Raw genomic sequence first — 18,734 nt, 5'->3', positions numbered from 1 at the left:
GTCGCCGATAACCGAATAGAACTTAGCTGTCTTGACCTCTTGTATACTAGCACTGAGGGTCTCACAGGCGAGTGCCTCACTAAGTACGTTTTGTGAGTGGTTGCAGATGTATGTCACCTTGCTGTCAGCTGGTGATTTCAGGTGATTTTCCAAAATCGAATCGTACTGGGCCAATAATTTCAGTAGCTCTATAAAGTTTCCTTCGTTTGCATGCGGGGCTCCCAAACCCGCGTACTCTCGGTGGCCACGAAATGCAAGACCATGTCGGGCCAGAAACAGAGTCACATCAACTAACCTGTGGAGGATTCTCCTGCTCTTCTCCACCTGGTCTGCTTTTAATAGTTCTGCAACTGTCCTTTTTAATACAATACTTGGTCATTAAATTAACGTTGTCGCCCGCGGTGCGGAAGATCCGAGTTCGCGTCCCGGCTGTGACGGTCCGGCCGGGTTGCCCCCTGAATTCGCTACATTGGTGTCAGAAGTGGGGTGGTGAGATCGTGAAGGACGGTGAGGCCATCGGAAGCGTTTCCCGAAGGAGGGGGGTAGAGTAACGTACACGAATAAGTGAGAAAGTAGATACGTTAGCCCTTGACTAACAGGTTGGGCCCTTTAGTCGACTGGTTAGCGTTGTTGCCCGCGGTGCGGGAGATCCGAGTTCGCGTCCCGGCTGTGACGGTCCTTCCCGAAAATGTAGCGAATTCGGGGGGCTGCCCGGCCGGACCGTCACAGCCGGGACACGAATTCGGATCTCCCGCACCGCGGCCGACAACGTTAACCGGTCGACTAAAGGGCCCGACCTTGGCTAACGGGTCTACTTATTCGTGTACGTTAGTTACACTATGTTCGTTCTGCCTCACGGTGGGCTTTTGATTTTTCATGTTTATCAATCTTCTCTATTCCTTTTCTGTAACGACAAACCCAGATTTGGGTCAGCCCAAACTCTCCCCGCAGAGTCACTGGATTTATTTCCAAATAACCAACCGCAGCAGCGGCAGCGGCAGCAGCACATGCGGTGGGCAGCAGGCGGGTAAACTAGCCAAGCTCGCTGCATGGAAGAATGTCCTACCTGACGTTGGTACTGTCAGCTCGGGGTGAATCGTCGCTGCTCCTGCTCATAAGCAAACTGGTCAAATCCGTCTTTCAGTCCAGGCTGACGAGAGAGAACCATGTCGAATAACGGCCCGGATTACATCAGGGGTGAGTGGCTGATTTTTGAAAAGACGTGGGTCGGTCGAGTAGTCTCCAGGCGGCAGGATGCTAACGAGCTGAGTTGGTCGTTGTGCGCCAGGCGTGTGACAGCCTAGCGGCGCTTGATGGGCGGGCCGCCGCCGGGCCGCCGATGGAGCGCTCCTCGTTCCTTTGGTTCTGTTCACCTTCCCCCTCTTGTAAAACGTCCATTCGTGTGTCGGCAGCGTCCAGTAACTCCACGGGGTTTGGGGGAATATCTGCTTCTGATTTTTGGGTCCTCCATTATTTTCATCAAGCAGGAAACCGCTAACGTTAGCAGCAGCATTAACGGTCAGATGCTCGTCCCGTTTGGATGCGGAGGAGGCACGGGAGAAGAAATGTGAAATGGGAGCACCAGATGCCGGTACATTTTGCTGAGCTTCCCTCCCGTTGCGCTTCTGTGCGCCAGGTTCCTGTTTTTTATCCATTTTCACTTACAGTTCAGAGTCAGACGGTTAACGCAGTTAGCTAGCACAGGGTCATGTCAGTTCAACCGGATATAGTAGCCTACGCAATGGTTGTGTAAAGCAATGTGAATTCAAAACATACGAATAATATGAAATATAGGCCTACATAAATGTTTTTAATTACGTTTTTGTACATAAATTAAATGTGAATTTAAAAATAAAAATAGTTAAAAATATATTTTTTTTAAATTATATAATTTATCAATTAATGACAGCATCAGTGGGCCCCTGAGCATTGTGGGGCCTGGGGCCGCCGCCCCCTCGCCAGACCCACTACTGCTCTAATATAATCATTCCTATTCCTGTCCTTCCTCATCACTCCCAATGAAAATCTTAGCATCTTCAACTCTGCCACCTCCACTTCCTCCTCCTGTCTTTTCATCAGTACCACTGCCTCCAAACCATATAACATAGCTGGTCTCACAACCATCTTGTAAACCTTCCCTTTAACTCTTGCTGGTACCCTTCTGTCGCAAATCACTCCTGACACTTCTCCACCCACTCCAACCTGCCTGCACTCTCTTCTTCACCTCTCTCCTGCACTCCCCGTTACTTTGGACAGTTGACCCCAAGTATTTAAACTCATATGCCTTTGTCACCTCTGCTCCTTGCATCCTCACCATTCCGCTGTCCTCCCTCTCATTCATGCATAGGTATTCCATCTTGCTCCTGCTGACTTTCATTCCTCTTCTGTCCAGTGCATACCTCCACCTCTCCAGGCTCTCCTCAACCTGCACCCTACTCTCGCTACAGATCACGATGTCATCTGCACACATCATCGTCCACAGAGACTCCTGTCTGATCTTGTCCGTCAACCTGTCCAATCACCATTGCAAACAAGAAAGGGCTCAGAGTCAATCCTTGATGTAATCCCACCTCCACCTTGAACCCATCTGTCATTCCAACTGCACACCTCACCATTGTCACATTGCCCTCATACATACCCTGCACCACTCCTACATACCTCTCTGCAACGCCTGATTTCCTCATACAATACCACACCTCCTCTCTCAGCACCCTGTCATATGCTTTCTCTAAATCTACAAAGACACAATGTAACTCCTTCTGGCCTTCTCTTCACTTCTCCATCAACATTCTCAAAGCAAACATCACATCTGTGGTGCTCTTTCCTGGCATGAAACCATACTGCTGCTCGCTGATCATCACCTCTCCTCTTAACCTAGCTTCTATTACTCTTTCCCATATCTTCATGCTGTGAAGATATGGGAAAGGGGTTTTAAGTTTTCTAGCATAGCTAAGTTTTCTAGTATACCTAAGTTTTCTAGTATACCTAAAAACGTCAAGTTTTATTAAGGCGCTTCTAGTATACCTAGAAACATCAAGTTTTATTAAGGCACTTCAACACAGAATCAGTGTCAGGGTGTGAGCAGTCAACAGATGGAGCAACAGCCAAACACCAGTTAGTTAGCTGTATTCTTTTAGGCGTCTTACTCTAATATGTCATTGTCTTATGGCTGCTCAAATTAATTGTAGATGCTGTCACATTCCAAAGTTCTCTCAAATCAAGCTTCTTCCTAGCCACATGTTTTCATGTTCATCCATTTCCCCACCTAGCTTAAGAAACTGTGTTGTCACTCCTTCATATGACTCCTGGTCATGTTCACCACACTATCATTCATGAAGTGCATTCTGATCCCCAACTCATCTTGACTGTTTCAATACATGTGTGAACACTTATTTTCCTGTGTCTTGCAACTTGTGTTGTGTTCTTCATTTGCTACCTTTAAAGATTTGAAAAACATCAGATGTATCACATCAGTCAATTTTCAAACATGTCAGCGTATTTGTAGCTAACTAACTGGGATGCTGCCATTTTTATACAGTGTCCACAAGTCCATTTTTCCTCTGCACTGCTTCCTAGAGGGCCTGTGAACAGCTGCTGTGAGTATTTGATTCCTGGAGGACCTGTGAACATCTGCTGTGGGTTTTTGTTGTAGATGTTAACTCTGGTTCCTTGGTGTCCCACTTGCATTGTTCTAAACAATTGTTCAGAAAGATCCTACAGATCCTCTATGACACAGCGAAACCATTTTATCTCCTGACATTGAGCCACTTCTCCATCTTCATCTTCTATGCTCCCTTGGAAGATCTGACTTGAAAATATCTTGAAGTCAGGGAAGTCTTGAGTTTCAGATAATGAACATGATATGGCTTACTTCTCTTGGTAAATTTCGCAAGGTGTAGGACATTTCTGGGATTGTGATGGGAACTCTTCTTGTGGTTGTCTCAATGGCAGCATGGACACTGTCACATGCCATCTGACCAGACTCCACGTAGTTGTAGTCAGTCACAGTGATGGTAAATATTTTACAGCATAAAAGCACATCGAGAAAAAGCACATCGAGCTGAGAGCGACATTACCGTCCTGTCCACCAAGTGTTTTGAGTACAGAGCTATGTGATTGACATCTGGAAGTGCAGAGAGATATTTGAACACACAAGTACTTATTTCTGATGATCCATGTCCATCATTTCTCATTCCACATTCAGCATCTTTATGCTAAATTTGGATGAGTAATAGAGGCTACTCACATTACTCCATGGAGTATTTAGGACCATCAACCAAACCTGTCTAACCACCGTTTGGGACCAGTGTGAGATCAAAAGCAGCAGCCTTGAAAAACAACTGATCTTTAGCTTTCTTCTGGTCATTTTCTTTATGCTCTCTGGCAATTTTCACATTCACATGTTTGGTTGCCAGCATCTCTTTTCAGAATGTGGAAGACTAGGTTCAACTTCATGTTGAACAAAAAATTATATACATACTTCTTTTTCAGTTTTGATTTTTCAGTCTTGGCTGCATTTCACCACATACAACTCAAATCCCCTCTAAGTAGAGTTTTCCTGTGTTTTCTGCTATACTGGCATTCAGGGGCTGGGAATGGTTTTATGTTCTCCCTGAATTTGGTTTTTTGTTTTTTTTGGGGGGGGTTCCCCCTTTTTCTCCCAAATTGTACTTGGCCAACTACTCCACTCTCCCGAGCCATCCCGGTCGCTGCTCCACCCCCTCTGCTAATCCAGGGAGGGCTACAGACTACCACATGCCTCCCCCGATACATGTGGAGTCACCAGCTGCTTCTTTTCACCTGACAGTGAGGAGTTTCACCAGGGAGACGTAGTGCATGTGAGGATCACATTATTCCCCCCTCCCCGAGCAGGCAGCCCGACCGACCAGAGGAGGCGCTAGTGCAGCAAGCAGAACACATACCCACATCTGCTTCCCACTCGCAGACACAGCCAATTGTGTCTGTAGGGACGCCCGACCAAGCCGGAGGTAACACGGGGATTCGAACCAGCGAGCCCCGTGTTGGTAGGCAACGGAATAGACCGCTATGCTACCCGGACGCCCCCTAATACTGGATTTGACCAAGAGCTACTAGCCACTTTGATTTTGTGTAGGAAGGAATGGGTTAACAGCAGGCCAACATGTTGCTGTAAGAAGAGCTCTGTGTTGAGTATGCTCTGGAAACAGTTGTAGCTCATGTAGTCTGTTGCAAAGTGATCAGGGATTTGTTTGCAATATTTTTTAAGAGGTGGGGGGACTTCTTCGGAGGTGTGAGAACAGGTATCCTGTATTTTACACTTAAAAGTAAGGATAAATGTAAATAAAAATATTTAACTTCTAGATTCCAAAACTTGGATTACTTTTAAACCTGCATTGAGTGATTTTCTGACCTCTGGAGTGCAGATGGTGGTGCCACACACACACACACACACACACACACACACACACACACACACACACACACACACAGCTATGTCACTGCTCACCCCTCCCTTCCTGTCTCCATGGCGCCAAAGAGTAGCAAACACACTTTTGATCCATTTTTGAACCGATTAGTGCTCACAAAGGTTTTAGAAGTGATACAATGTTGCACTACTTCTTCTAGTCAAGATTCAGAAGTGATAAAATGCTGCACTGTTTCTTCTAGACAAGGTTCAGAAGTGATACAATGTTGCACTACTTCTTCTGTCAAGTGCACAGTTGTCTGCTAATACATGCTAGCCTAAGAACTTGCCAGCATCATTCATATTTCTATGTTATCACACTCGCTTCCTGTCCTCTCTGTGAGCTTCAGTCCAGACTGCATTTTCAAACTTCTGAGTTGCGAGCATGGATTTATGGGATGGAGTGCCATTTTCAGGCTGAATGAGTTGATGAAGGTGAAGGCAAAGCCTGTCTCTGGTTAAGGAAAACTGTAGACTTCTGCGTTGATTCTCAATACAACTGGCATACAATTGTTTCACATTACAGGGAGTCATTTGAGTCACTGCCAGTTTCAAACATATTGTTTAATGCAGGTTTGTGCATCAGGATGAGAATGCTATTTTTGCTGGCCCCCTACACAGACCAACATTGCAATGTTCTCCATTTGGATTGCCTGAAGAAAAAAATTCTTTAATCAAGAGTTCCTTCAGAATTTTCAGCTCAGCTCCCAAGGTGAGAAAATAAAGTCTTTGCTTTACTTATGTGGACATCAATAAGAAGCATCCAACTTAAATTAAGTTACTACGCATTACATAGAAAATGTTTGAAAACTGACAAGAAAACATAATTGAGCCGAACATATCATCTTAATTCACTAAACCAAGACAAGCTACCTACCAGAGGAGGCCTCCAGTCTCTCCAGCCGGCTGATTAGCCAATCCAACGAGCCAGAAAACTGGGCACAGTTCTTCCGGTTCCCCCTTATCAATGCCGCTGGAAGAGGAGAGGAATAAATAAGGTGAATGATAAGACTATTCTTCCATCCATACCCAAGCCGCTTATCCGAATTTGGGTCGCGGAGATGCTGGAGCCTATCCCAGCAGTCATTGGACAGCAGGCGGGGAGACACCCTGGACAGACCGCCAGTCCATCACAGGGCCGACACATTCACACCTAGGGACAATTTAGTAAGGCTGATTCACCTGTCCTACATGATAAGATAATGATAAGATAATAACAATTATAATAATAATAAATAATAATAATAATAATAATAAGATAATAATAATAATAATGAGATAATTTAATAAGATAAGACCAAACATTTATAAAACGTTTACAGAAAATCAACTAAAAACGACTTTGATAACACTATTCATCTTTCCCCTTCTAATAAAAATTCATCAGAAGTAGAAATTCAATTATTTACCCCTACTTTTAGTCCATCATCTTTCTCTTTGTCTCTTTATGTGATTTTAACCCTTGCTTGCTCTTCTAACTTTGTTTCTGTCCTCCCACTTTTTATTTCTTCTCACATTCCATTTCTCCCTGTCTTTTTTCCTGTATTTTAGCTCTCTCAGATCTTTGCTTTGTCATTCTCAACCACCCTTTGCAGTGTCTCCCATTTGGACTTGGGAGAGTCCAGTCCATACTTGCCACATGTGTTTCTGTACACAATTCCTAGAACTTGGTTGTGTCACTCAGTGAATCCTGTGTCTGCTTGCATCGTACGCCCTGATACTAATTGATGGACTGTCTCAAAGGTCTCTTTACTCAGTCTGCACCTTAGGTCCTGTGTCATATGAAAGACCACTGTTTCTATTGACTTGGTGTGGAGGCCTGCTCTTGTGCTACAATGATTGGTGTCTCAGTGCTGTCCCTCAGTACAGCCTTCAGCTATTGGTAGGATTTCTCAACATCAGCCTTTTCTGCTGTCTGTTGGTTGTACATCCCATGCAGGGGTTTGGCTTGTTCTTCCAATGTGGCTTGGGTTTGCTTGTTCTTCCAATTGAGCTGACTCTAAGGAAGTACTTGGATGTTACTGCTTGCCTCCTCCTCATGGTTCCCACGTGACTGTGGAACACCCAGATACTTGCAGCTGTCCTGTATGTCTACAATGTGGTCTTCTGGTGGTTCAGCCCCTTAAGTCATTATAATCCTCCCTCACATTGCGACCATCCTACCACATTTCTCTAGTCTGAATGACACTCTGATGTCATTGCTGTAGGTCATGGTAAGGTGGATCAGTGACTCAATGTCTCGTTCATTCTTGGCATGCAGCTTGATGTCATCTATACAAAAGAGGGGGCTGATGGTTGTCCCATTCTTGAACCTGTATCCATATCCACTCTTCATGATGATCTGGCAGAAAGGATTCAGACCTAGAACAGTACTGGGGATAGTGCATCACCTTAGGATATACCTCACTTGAACATCACTTGTGTGACTGTGTTTGAGTTTGCTTCAAATGTTTCCCACAGACCCATTAAATTCCTGTTAAGAACTATTTGTGTCTTGTTGATCTTTTATGGGGCCAATCATTCAAGTATCTATGTGTGGCACTGAGTCGTATGCTTTCTTGTTGTTGTGCTAAGGTTAGTTTGCCGGGTCTTGGAATCTTGATTGACTGCTCTATCTACCAGTAGCTGGTGCTTGAGCTTCTGCTGTTGTTTCCGATTCCCTTCTGAACTGCTCATGCATTGACTCATATATCCATTGAACTTGGTGCCTATGATGTGCCTGACATGTTGTGGAGAGACAGGTTATTCTTAAGTAGTTGGATGGCGCTGTTCTCTGGTGGGGGTCTTTCATGACCATAGTAGCTGGTTCAACTGTGCTGCTAGGTGTTATGCAGTGCTGTAAGTTTCTTTAGCTAGTAAGTGTGGACCATGTCAGGACCCAGTGCCATCCATTGCTTCATTTTTGTGACTCATTGGACATTATGCAACTGTGATGGTGACTGGCTCCTGTTCTGAGAGTTCACAGTGGGTTGCTTTTAGGTCTATTAGCCACTGGGCATTGGCCTTTTGTGATGATTCTTTCTCCCATATGCTCTTCCAGCATTGTTCAGTTTCTGCTCCAGGTGGGTCTGTGCTTGGCTTGTTCTTGCACTGCAGCTGGGAGTACACTTTGGATGATTCTCTGGAGAACAATTCATTGATTCTTTTGGCCTCTGCCTGTCTGGTGTATATCCTATGTCTTACTGCTAACGCTGTAAGTCTCTCTTCAGAAGTCTCCAGAGCCTCAGCTATGGTCATCCCATTATACATCCTCAGTAACCAGTGTCTGTCCTCGATCATTATACTATTCTGTAGCTGAGCCAGCTTACTCATCTCTTTGCGTGTTGTCTTTATCTTGGCTTCCAGTCTTAGTCTCCAAGGAGGGCAAGGCCAATTGTTTGTCTTCATGGCCCTGTAGCTGAGCATCTCAAGGATCACCACTGCTGTGGCATATACCAGCTCAATTGTTTCAGCTATGGTGGTAGTGGGAATTGTGAGTAGTGCTGTATTATCAACTGCTAGTTTACTCTCTGAGGTTAGTTTCTCACTGACCCTAAAAAAACCTCACCTGAAGGATGACAGTACTTCCCTTGTCCATAATACTGACTCTCATGTCAGCAGCTGTGCCGTGTAAGGTCTCTGGCATGAGTGTTCTGCTAAAATTACATTCCTGTATGGTTGAGGTTAGTTCCTTCATCATTCTGGTGCTGACATGTTCTCTGTAGTCCCCCAATTTCCATTTGTGATAACACCTTCCTCTTGACTATGTTTGAATTTAGAGTAACTAGCTGTTTTTCAGTCACTGTGGATGTTGGTCTTTTACACTTCCATAGTTGTCACATACATTTCATATATATGCTGTCTCACTGGGCTTGCTGTTGCAGTAGCGTTCTATCAGTTCCAGATTTTCGGTTCTTTTCCTTAAATGGTTTGTTCCAGAAGCTCACTTCTCATCAGACTACTCTGGTTCCCTAACACCTGATGCTTATTTTGTAAATCTTGGGGATGTCCAAGACAGTGTGGCTCTCTTGGTTCTGGTTACTCTCATATTGGTGGGGGGGGGGGGTTAGGGTTAAAGTACCAAGTACTTATATTCAAATATGTATATTTGAATGTAAACTATAGTGAATGTTCATAAGGGATAGTTTCTTCAGGTCATCATCATCGCCAGTCACTCGAAGTGAGTACGACTGTCTTCTCCATTGGGTTGTCTACTTATGAGGTCTTCGGATGGCTGTAGAGGCTGATCCACGATCCACAAACTTTGGTGCAGTGTGGACAGGGGAAAGTGGTGCTGGTGGTGGTTGAGCATTTTTCTCTCTCTCCTTGCGGTGCTGTCGGTTCACTGCAGCACAGTGGAGTTCCATTTCATGATGTGCAGCTCCTTCCTTGCATGGATTTCTTCCAGAAGTGCCTTTCCAGTGCAATGTGTTCCCAGTTGCTCAATGTGATGTTGAATTTCCTCAGACCGGTCTTAATATTGTCCTTAAAACATTTCTTTTGCCTGCAGGGAGCTCGCTGACCTTCCTTCAGCTGGGAGTTCAGGATCTATGTTGGACATGCAGATGACATGACCTGTCCATCAGGGTTGGTGCTGCATTATTCTGGTGGGGATGCTAGTCATGTTGGCTTCTTCCAGAACGCCGATGTTGGTGCATCTGTACTTCCAGCTGATACCCAGGATCTTTCTTAAAGATCTTTGGTGGCACTGTTCCAGGGCTCTCAGGTGCCTGCTGTGGGTGGTCCATGATTCTGTTCCATACAGCAGGATGGGGAGAACAACATCTCTGTAGACCAGAAGTTTTGTTTGGGTCTTTAGGTCTCAGTCTTCAAAGATTATTTTCCTGAGACAGGTGGCATGGAAGGATCACACTATTCCCTCCAGTTCCCCCTCCCCCCCGAACAGGCACCCCAACTGACCAGAGGAGGCATTAGTGCAGTGACCAGGACACATACCCCCATCCGCTCCCCACCCACAGACATGGCCAATTGTGTCTGTAGGGACACCTGACCAAGCCGGAGGTCCACCAAGAGGCCTTAAGCTGCCTCACCTGTCTCTGGATGTCCGCCTCAACTCTGGAGTGAGTCACTCTTTTAGCCTTGCAGGTTACATAATTTTTCCAGGCATGAAAGGCTTCCCTTTTCTTGAAGATGAGCTGTTCTATTTCTGTGCCATTCTCATCAAACTAGTCCTGGTATTTTCTGGACTTGTACCCAAGGGCAGTTTTGCATGTGTCAAGGATGGTAAATTTGAGCAGGCTCCAGTGCTTCTCAATGTCATCAGGATATTTCTGCTGGAAGGTTTCCCCAAGAGAGGCCTGAAGAAGGTGGCAGTTTCATTCAGGCTTTCAAGGTTCAGTTTTGGCAAGATCGGCTTCATTTTAACCCTCCTCTTCCTCTTGACTTTAATGGACATCGTGGAGCAGATAAGGTGATGATTTATCCAGCAGTCAACTGCATCAATCATGGCCCTCATGACGTTCATGTCACAGTGATCTCTGGTTCGTACAATGACATAGTCAAAGAGATCCCACTGTTTGGAGCAGGGGTGTCTCCAAGATGCCGTAATTCTTTTTCTTCTGGCAAAACAGAGTGTTATTGATTGCAAGATCATACTAAGCACATTTGTTAAGAAGCAGAACTCCATTGCATTTGATGTTTCCGATGTCTTCCTTTCATATAGTGCCCTTCCAGTGGTGTTGATCTCGGCTGACCCTGACGTTGAAGTCTCCTAGGAGAATAATCTTATCCTCGTTGGGGATTCTTAATAGTGTCTCATGTAAGCAGGCATAGAAGGTCTCTTTTACTTCCTTTTCAGAGTCTAAAGTAGGGGACTAGGCACTCACAACTGTTGCCAAGCACCAGACAGATAGTCAAAAGACATTCACTGACCCCCACAGGAAGTTTAGACAGGTGGCTGATGATGTGGTTCCTGATGGCAAATCCAACGCCATTGATCCTGGGCTCATCAGCAGCTTTTCCTTTCCAGAAGAAAGTGTAGCCACCCTTTTCCTCCTTCAGTTGTCCTTCGTCTGCCCATCGGGTTTCAGAAAGGGCAGCTACGTATGTCAATCTGGCATCTCTTCAGTTCTCTAGCGAGGATCGTGGTTCTTCTCTCTGGTCTGTCCCTGGTTGCACTATCCATCAGTTTGCACACATTCCAGGTTCCAGAGTTCATGTTTCTGTTTCCAATCCACCTGTCAATCTCCCACCCCATCCTACCCTCACTTGTGAACAAGCCTCCGAGATACACGAACTCCTTCACTTGAGGCAACAACTCATCCCCAACCTGGAGGGAACAATCCACCATTTTCCGGTAGAGAACCATGGTCTCACACTTGGAAGTGCTGACTCTCACCCCAGCCATTTCACACTCAGTTGCAGACCACCCCAGTGCCCCCTGGAGGTCGTGATGTGATGAAGTCAACAAAACCACATCATCTGCAAAGAGAAGAGATGCAATTCTGAGGTTCCCAAAATGGACACACTCCTCAGCTTTGCTATGCCTTGAGATCCTGTCTGTCCATGAATATCACAAACAGAATCGGAGACAAGGGACAAACTTGGCGGAGTCTGACTCCCACCGAAAACGTGTTTGACTTTGTGCCGAGAATGCGGACACAGCTCTCACTTTGGTTATACAAGGACCGGATGGCTTGTGCCTTTTGTTTTCCATGCCGCAAATTTTGCAGGGGCTTGCTGGAGGCTATTATTATTATTATTATTATTATACAAATTTCCTTTAACTTCATGCCATAATAATACATAATAACCGGGCCCATTCCTTGAGCCTAGGGTTAGAATGAGGTAGAAGTCTTTTTGATGGATTATTATTATTATTATTATTATTACAACAATAGTAACAACAAAGTTACGAAAACATTGAAGTGCTGTGTAGTGTGGCAGTGTGCATGCAGTGGTGCTGTTGTTGCTATTTTGCAGTTGCTGTGGTGATTTTGTGTGCCCCCTCATGAACATCAAATGTCCGTCCTATTAACTTGCTCTAGCATTCCAGAAAGCAGGTTATGTGAAAACTCAGAGTATGTACACAACCTAGAGCATGTACATAAACTCAGAGTATCTACATAACCCGCTTTCTGGAATACCCCCCTGGTCTGTCCCATGACCTATTAACTTGCTCTAGCACCAGGTCTGTAATCGAGTGCATGAGTTGTGTTTATTTTTCATGTATCTGTTGGTTCGTGTTTTCTTAATGATTGTGTGTCTACATCAGTACTGGTTTAACTCCATGTGTGAGAGTGTGTGTGGCGTGTGGTGTGTGTACGGATGAGTCCATGTGTGAGAGTGTGTGGTGTGTGTATGTGTGTGGTGTGTGTAGGGATAAGTCCTGTCCCCCACTGGACTGTTAACATGTGTGTGTGTGTCTGCATTTTGTGCTCATGCATGCTTTTATGTATGACTTGATATATCCCTTACTCCTCACTCACAGAGACAGAGACAGAGAGACAAAGACAGAGAGACAGAGAGAGAGAGAGAGAGAGAGAGAGAGAGAGAGAGAGAGAGAGAGAGAGAGAGAGAGATCCTTACCTAGCAGCTGGTACAGTGAGTTCAGGATGGACTTCCAGGCCTCCCCAGCCTCCCTTCCCGCAACATCAGCAAAATGTGCTGCACTGCTGTACACATGGAGCTGATCAATACACTCTAACACCAGGGCAATCATCCCCTGAAAAAAAAAGGGGAGGGAGGAACAGAGGGAAGACAGGAAAGGGGTACAAAGATGGAGAGGGAGAGAAATAGAGGAAGGTAAGGATGGGGAGAAAAACAGGAAGGGAAATGGGGGAAGGAGGTGAGGATATGGAGGGAGATGGAAAAAGGAAAGGATGAAGGGAGAATTGGGGAGAAAGAGCAAGGAAGGAGGCAAAGAAAGGGGGGAGGGAGATAAAGGTTTACAGAAAGAGACACAATGTGAGTGGGACAAAGGCAGAAACGTGGTGAAAGAGTGTGAGAGGGTGAGCAGGGTAAGCTCAGGGTGGGATGGGTGAGAGAGCATGAGAGGGTGAGCAGGATACGCTCAGGGAGGGATGGGTGAGAAAGCATGAAAGGGTGAGCAGGATAAGCTCGGGGTGGGGTGGGGTGACAGAACGTGAGAGGGTGAGCAGGATAAGCTCAGGGTGGGATGTGTGAGAGAGCATGAGAGGATGAGCAGGATAAGCTCGGGGTGGGTTGGGTGAGAGAGCGTGAGAGGGTGAGCAGGATAAGTTTAGGGTGGGATGGGGTGACAGAGCGTGAGAGGGTGAGCAGGATACGCTCAGGGTTGGATGGGGTGTAGAGAGACATAACACACCTTGAAAGCCTTCATATAAATTGCCCATTATGTCAATTTGGAATATAAACTAAATACTAATTTAAATAATTTTTGATACCAAGTTCAAAACCATTGAGTTAAATAGACTCTGTTCAAAGAAAAATAATATGCAAATGTCTTTACGCAAATATGTGATAAATAGAATACAAAATAAAATCGATTGTTGTATTCCTTTAAATATGGGTAGCTGAAACAGGGTCCAATGTCCAAGATAATATCATTGTTGGAATTGTGAAGTATTGTGGATAGTGTTTTGATCAAAGTGAAACCATTTCAAATAGTCAAATTTCCACATAGTCTGTTGTGACCTATTTATCATATTTGTACCATCCCCTGTATCATCCTGTATCATCCTCTCTATCATCCCCTGTACCATCCCCTGTACCATCCCTGTATAATCCCCTGTACCATCCCCTGTATTATACCCTGTATCATCCCCTCTACATCCTCTCTACATCCCCTGTATCATCCCATCTGTACCATCCACTGTATCATCCTCTGTATCATCCCCTGTATCATCATCTGTATCATCCCCTGTATAATCCCCTGTACCATCTCCTGTATCATCCCCTCTAAAACCCCTGTATCATCCCCTGTATCATCCCATCACTATTATCCCCTGTGTCATCCTCTGTATCATCCTCTGTATCATCCCCTGTACCATCCCCTGTATAATCCCATGTACCATCCCCTGTATCATCCCTGTATCATCCTTTCACTATCATACCCTGTACCATCCCCTGTATCATCCCTGTATCATCCCCTGTATCGTGCCCTGTATAATCCCCTGTACATCTCCTGTATCATCCCCTCTACATCCCCTGTATCATCCCCTGTATCATCCCATCACTATCATCCCGTGTCATCCTCTGTATCATCCCCTGTACCATCCCCTGTATAATCCCATGTACCATCCCCTGTATCATCCCTGTATCATCACGTATCATCCCCTGTATCATCCCATCACTATCATTCCCTGTACCAGCCCCTGTATCATCATCTGTATCATCCCCTGTATAATCCCCTGTACCATCTCCTGTATCATCCCCTGTAGCATCCCCTGTATCATCCCATCACTATCATCCCCTGTATCATCCCCTGTACCATCCCCTGTATAATCCCATGTACCATCCCCTGTATCGTGCCCTGTATAATCCCCTGTACCATCTCCTGTATCATCCCCTCTACATCCCCTGTATTATCCCCTGTATCATCCCATCACTATCATCCCGTGTCATCCTCTGTATCATCCCCTGTACCATCCCCTGTACAATCACATGTATCATCCCTGTATCATCCCGTATCATCCCCTGTATCATCCCATCACTATCATCCCCTGTACCATCCCCTGTATCATCATCTGTATCATCCTCTGTACCATCTCCTGTATCATCCCCTGTAGCATCCCCTGTATCATCCCATCACTATCATCCCCTGTATTATCCCCTGTACCATCCCCTGTATAATCCGATGTACCACCCCCTGTATCATCCCTGTATCATCCCGTATCATCCCCTGTATCATCCCCTGTACCATCCCTGTATCATCCCTGTATCATCCCCTGTATCATCCCCTGTATCATCCTCTGTATCATCCCATCTGTACGATCCCCTGTATCATCCCTGTATCATCCCACCTGTACCATCCCTGTACAGTATGCTGTATCATCCCCTGTATAATCCCCTGTATCATCCCTGTATCATCCCCTCTACACCCCCTGTATCATCCCTTGTATCATCCCATCACTATCATCCCCTGTAGCATCCCCGGTATCATCCCCTGTATCATCCCATCACTATCATCCTCTGTATCATCCTCTGTATCATCCCCTGTACCATCCCCTGTATAATCCCCTGTATCATCCCCTGTATCATCCCCGTATCATCCCCTCTACATCCTCTGTACCATCCCCTGTATCATCCCATCAGTATCATCTCCTGTATCATCCCCTCTGTACCATCCCTGTAGTCTGCTGTATCATCCCCTATATCATCCCATCTGTACCATCCCTGTACTGTATGCTGTATCACCCCCTGTATAATCCCCTCTACCATCCCGTATCATCCCTGTATCATCCCCCGTGTCATCCCTTGTATCATCCCATCACTCTCATCCCCTGTATCATCCCATCTGCACCATCCCTCTAGCATCACTGTATCATCCCCTGTATCATCCCATCTGTACCATCCCTGTATCATCCTCTCTATCATCCCCTGTACCATCCCCTGTATTGTCCTGTATCATCCTCTGTATCATCCCGTGTATAATCCCCTGTACCATCTCCTGTATCATACCCCTACATCTCTGTATCATCCCCTGTATCATCCCATCACTATCATCCCCTGTAGCATCCTCTGTATAATCCCGTATCATCCCGTATCATCCCGTATCATCCCATCACTATCATCCTCTGTATCATCCTCCGTATCATCCCCTGTACCATCCCCTGTATCGTCCCCTGTATCCTCCCATCACTATCATCCCCTGTAGCATCCCTGTATAATCCCCTGTATTACCCCCTGTACCATCCCCTGTATCATCCCACCTGTACCATCCCTGTACTGTATGCTGTATCACCCCGTATAATCCCCTCTACCATCCCGTATCATCCCTGTATCATCCCCTGTATCATCCCTTGTATCATCCCATCACTCTCATCCCCTGTATCATCCCATCTGCACCATCCCTCTAGCATCACTGTATCATCCCCTGTATCATCCCATCTGTACCATCACTGTATCATCCTCTGTACCATCCCCTGTATTGTCCTGTATCATCCTCTGTATCATCCCGTGTATAATCCCCTGTACCATCTCCTGTATCATACCCCTACATCCCTGTATCATCCCCTGTATCATCCCATCACTATCATCCCCTGTAGCATCCTCTGTATAATCCCCTGTATCATCCCGTCACTATCATCCTCTGTATCATCCTCCGTATCATCCCCTGTACCATCCCCTGTATCCTCCCATCACTATCATCCCCTGTAGCATCCCCTGTATCATCCCCTGTCCTGTATCATCCCATCACTATCATCCCCTGTACCATCCCCTGTATCATCCCCTGTATCATCCCATCACTACCATCCCCTGTATTATCCCATCAGTATCATCCCCTGTATCATCCCTGTATCATCCCCTCTACATCCTCTGTATCATCCCATCAGTATCATCTCCTGTATCATCCCCTCTGTACCATCCCTGTAGTCTGCTGTATCATCCCCTGTATCATCCCATCTGTACCATCCCCTGTATCATCCCTGTATAATCCCCTGTACCATCCTCTGTATCATCCCATCTGTACCATCCCGTCTCATCCCCTGTACCATCCCCTGTATCATCCACTGTATCATCCCCATATCACCACCTGTATGATCCCATCTGTATGATACCCAGTAGCATCCCCTGTATCATCCACTGTACCATCCCCTGTACCATCACCTGTATTATCCCCTGTATCATCTCATCTGCACCATCCCCGTACCGTCCCCTCTAGCATCACTGTACCATCCCCTGTACCATCCCTGTATCATCCTCTGTATCATCCCCTGTATCACCACCTGAATCATCCCATCTGTATGATACCCAGTATCATCCCCTGTATCTTCCACTGTACCATCCCCTGTACCATCACCTGTATTATCCTATGTATCATCCTATCTGCACCATCCCTGTACCGTCCCCTCTAGCATCACTGTACCATCCCCTGTACCATCCCCTGTATCATCCCATCTGCACCATCCCTGTGCCGTCACCTCTAGCATCAGTGTACCATCCCCTGTACCATCCCCTGTATGATCCCATCTGTACCATCCCCGTATCATCCCCTTTATCATCCCTGTATCATCCCCTGAATAGTACACATGGCCATTCTAACTCTAGTTAAAGGTCACATCCATATTTGCATATGAAACTGGTCGTTGGTTTGGATGGTTATGCAGCCGTATTGTTTATAAGGATGGGGATACCTGCAGTCACTGTATTGTTTATAAGGGTGGGGACACCTGCAGTCAGTGTTAATTTTGTCAACGAAAATTTTGACAAAAATATTTCGTTGACCTTTTACTTCATGACTTAATTGTAACAACAACGTAAATGAAAAAATATTTTACAATACAAATTACGACGCAATCTTAAATCATTATGCACTGACGAGAAAAAAACAGACGAAATTCCATGCCCTCTTTCAGCAGACAAGAGAACACCTAGATTACACTGTACAGTTCAAAACATTGGTTGTTTTTCTTGTTAATCAATCACTTGCATGCATGAATCTGCAAGTCCAAGTGCAAATTCTCATTGCCTTCATGCGTCCTTCTCATTGGATGGTTTGTCCCTGCTCGGTTCATGCCCGCGCAAGTCAGTAAAACACATTCTCACCCTAGATAATTAAACACATATTTCAAGGTGTGCTTACTTCTAAAATGATTTTTTATAGCTAGAATGTCCTTCAGCAAAATCAGTACCGTATAGTATCATGATAATTATGACTAAAACATTGACTAAAATTAGACTAAAATTACATTACATTACAGTCATTTAGCCAACGCTTTTATCCAAAGCGACTTACAATAAGTGCATAATTTAACGTAAGAAATCAGGAGAACTACTAGTCATCAGAGGTCATAAGTGCATCTTCTCTCTAAACAATTATCTACGAGCAAAACCAGTGCTAAAGTAAAAGCGCAAGAAAGAGATTTTTTTTTTAAATGAGTGAATACATAAGTGCTAAGAACAAGTAACAGGGTAGTAGTTCTTGAAGAGGTGAGTTTTCAATCTACACCAAAAGATGGGCAACGACTCCGCTGTCCTGACATCAGTGGGGAGTTCATTCCACCACGGTGGGGCCAGGACAGAAAAGAGCCGTGACTGGGTCGATCGGCAGCAGGGGCCTCTGAGCGACGGGGCAACCAGGCGTCCCGAGGCAGCAGAGCGAATTGGTTGGGCGGGAGTGTAGGGCTTGACCATGGCCTGGAGATAGGAA

At 45.5% G+C, this 18,734-nt stretch overlaps 1 protein-coding gene across 1 annotated transcript in view; it reads right to left on the bottom strand.

The window, feature by feature from the left end:
• ryr2a (ryanodine receptor 2a (cardiac)) overlaps positions 1-18,734 on the bottom strand; it is a 1,161,183-nt gene that overhangs the window by 997,623 nt on the left and 144,826 nt on the right. Inside the window, 2 exon segments of the mRNA XM_056296806.1 lie at positions 6,321-6,416; positions 12,971-13,106. Coding sequence (XP_056152781.1) covers positions 6,321-6,416; positions 12,971-13,106 — 232 coding nt within the window.

Source organism: Lampris incognitus, chromosome 17, assembly GCF_029633865.1.
Source record: "Lampris incognitus isolate fLamInc1 chromosome 17, fLamInc1.hap2, whole genome shotgun sequence".
Lineage (NCBI taxonomy): Eukaryota > Metazoa > Chordata > Actinopteri > Lampriformes > Lampridae > Lampris > Lampris incognitus.
The sequence above is the reverse complement of the archived record's forward strand: the minus strand, read 5'-3'. Positions and strand labels throughout refer to the sequence as shown.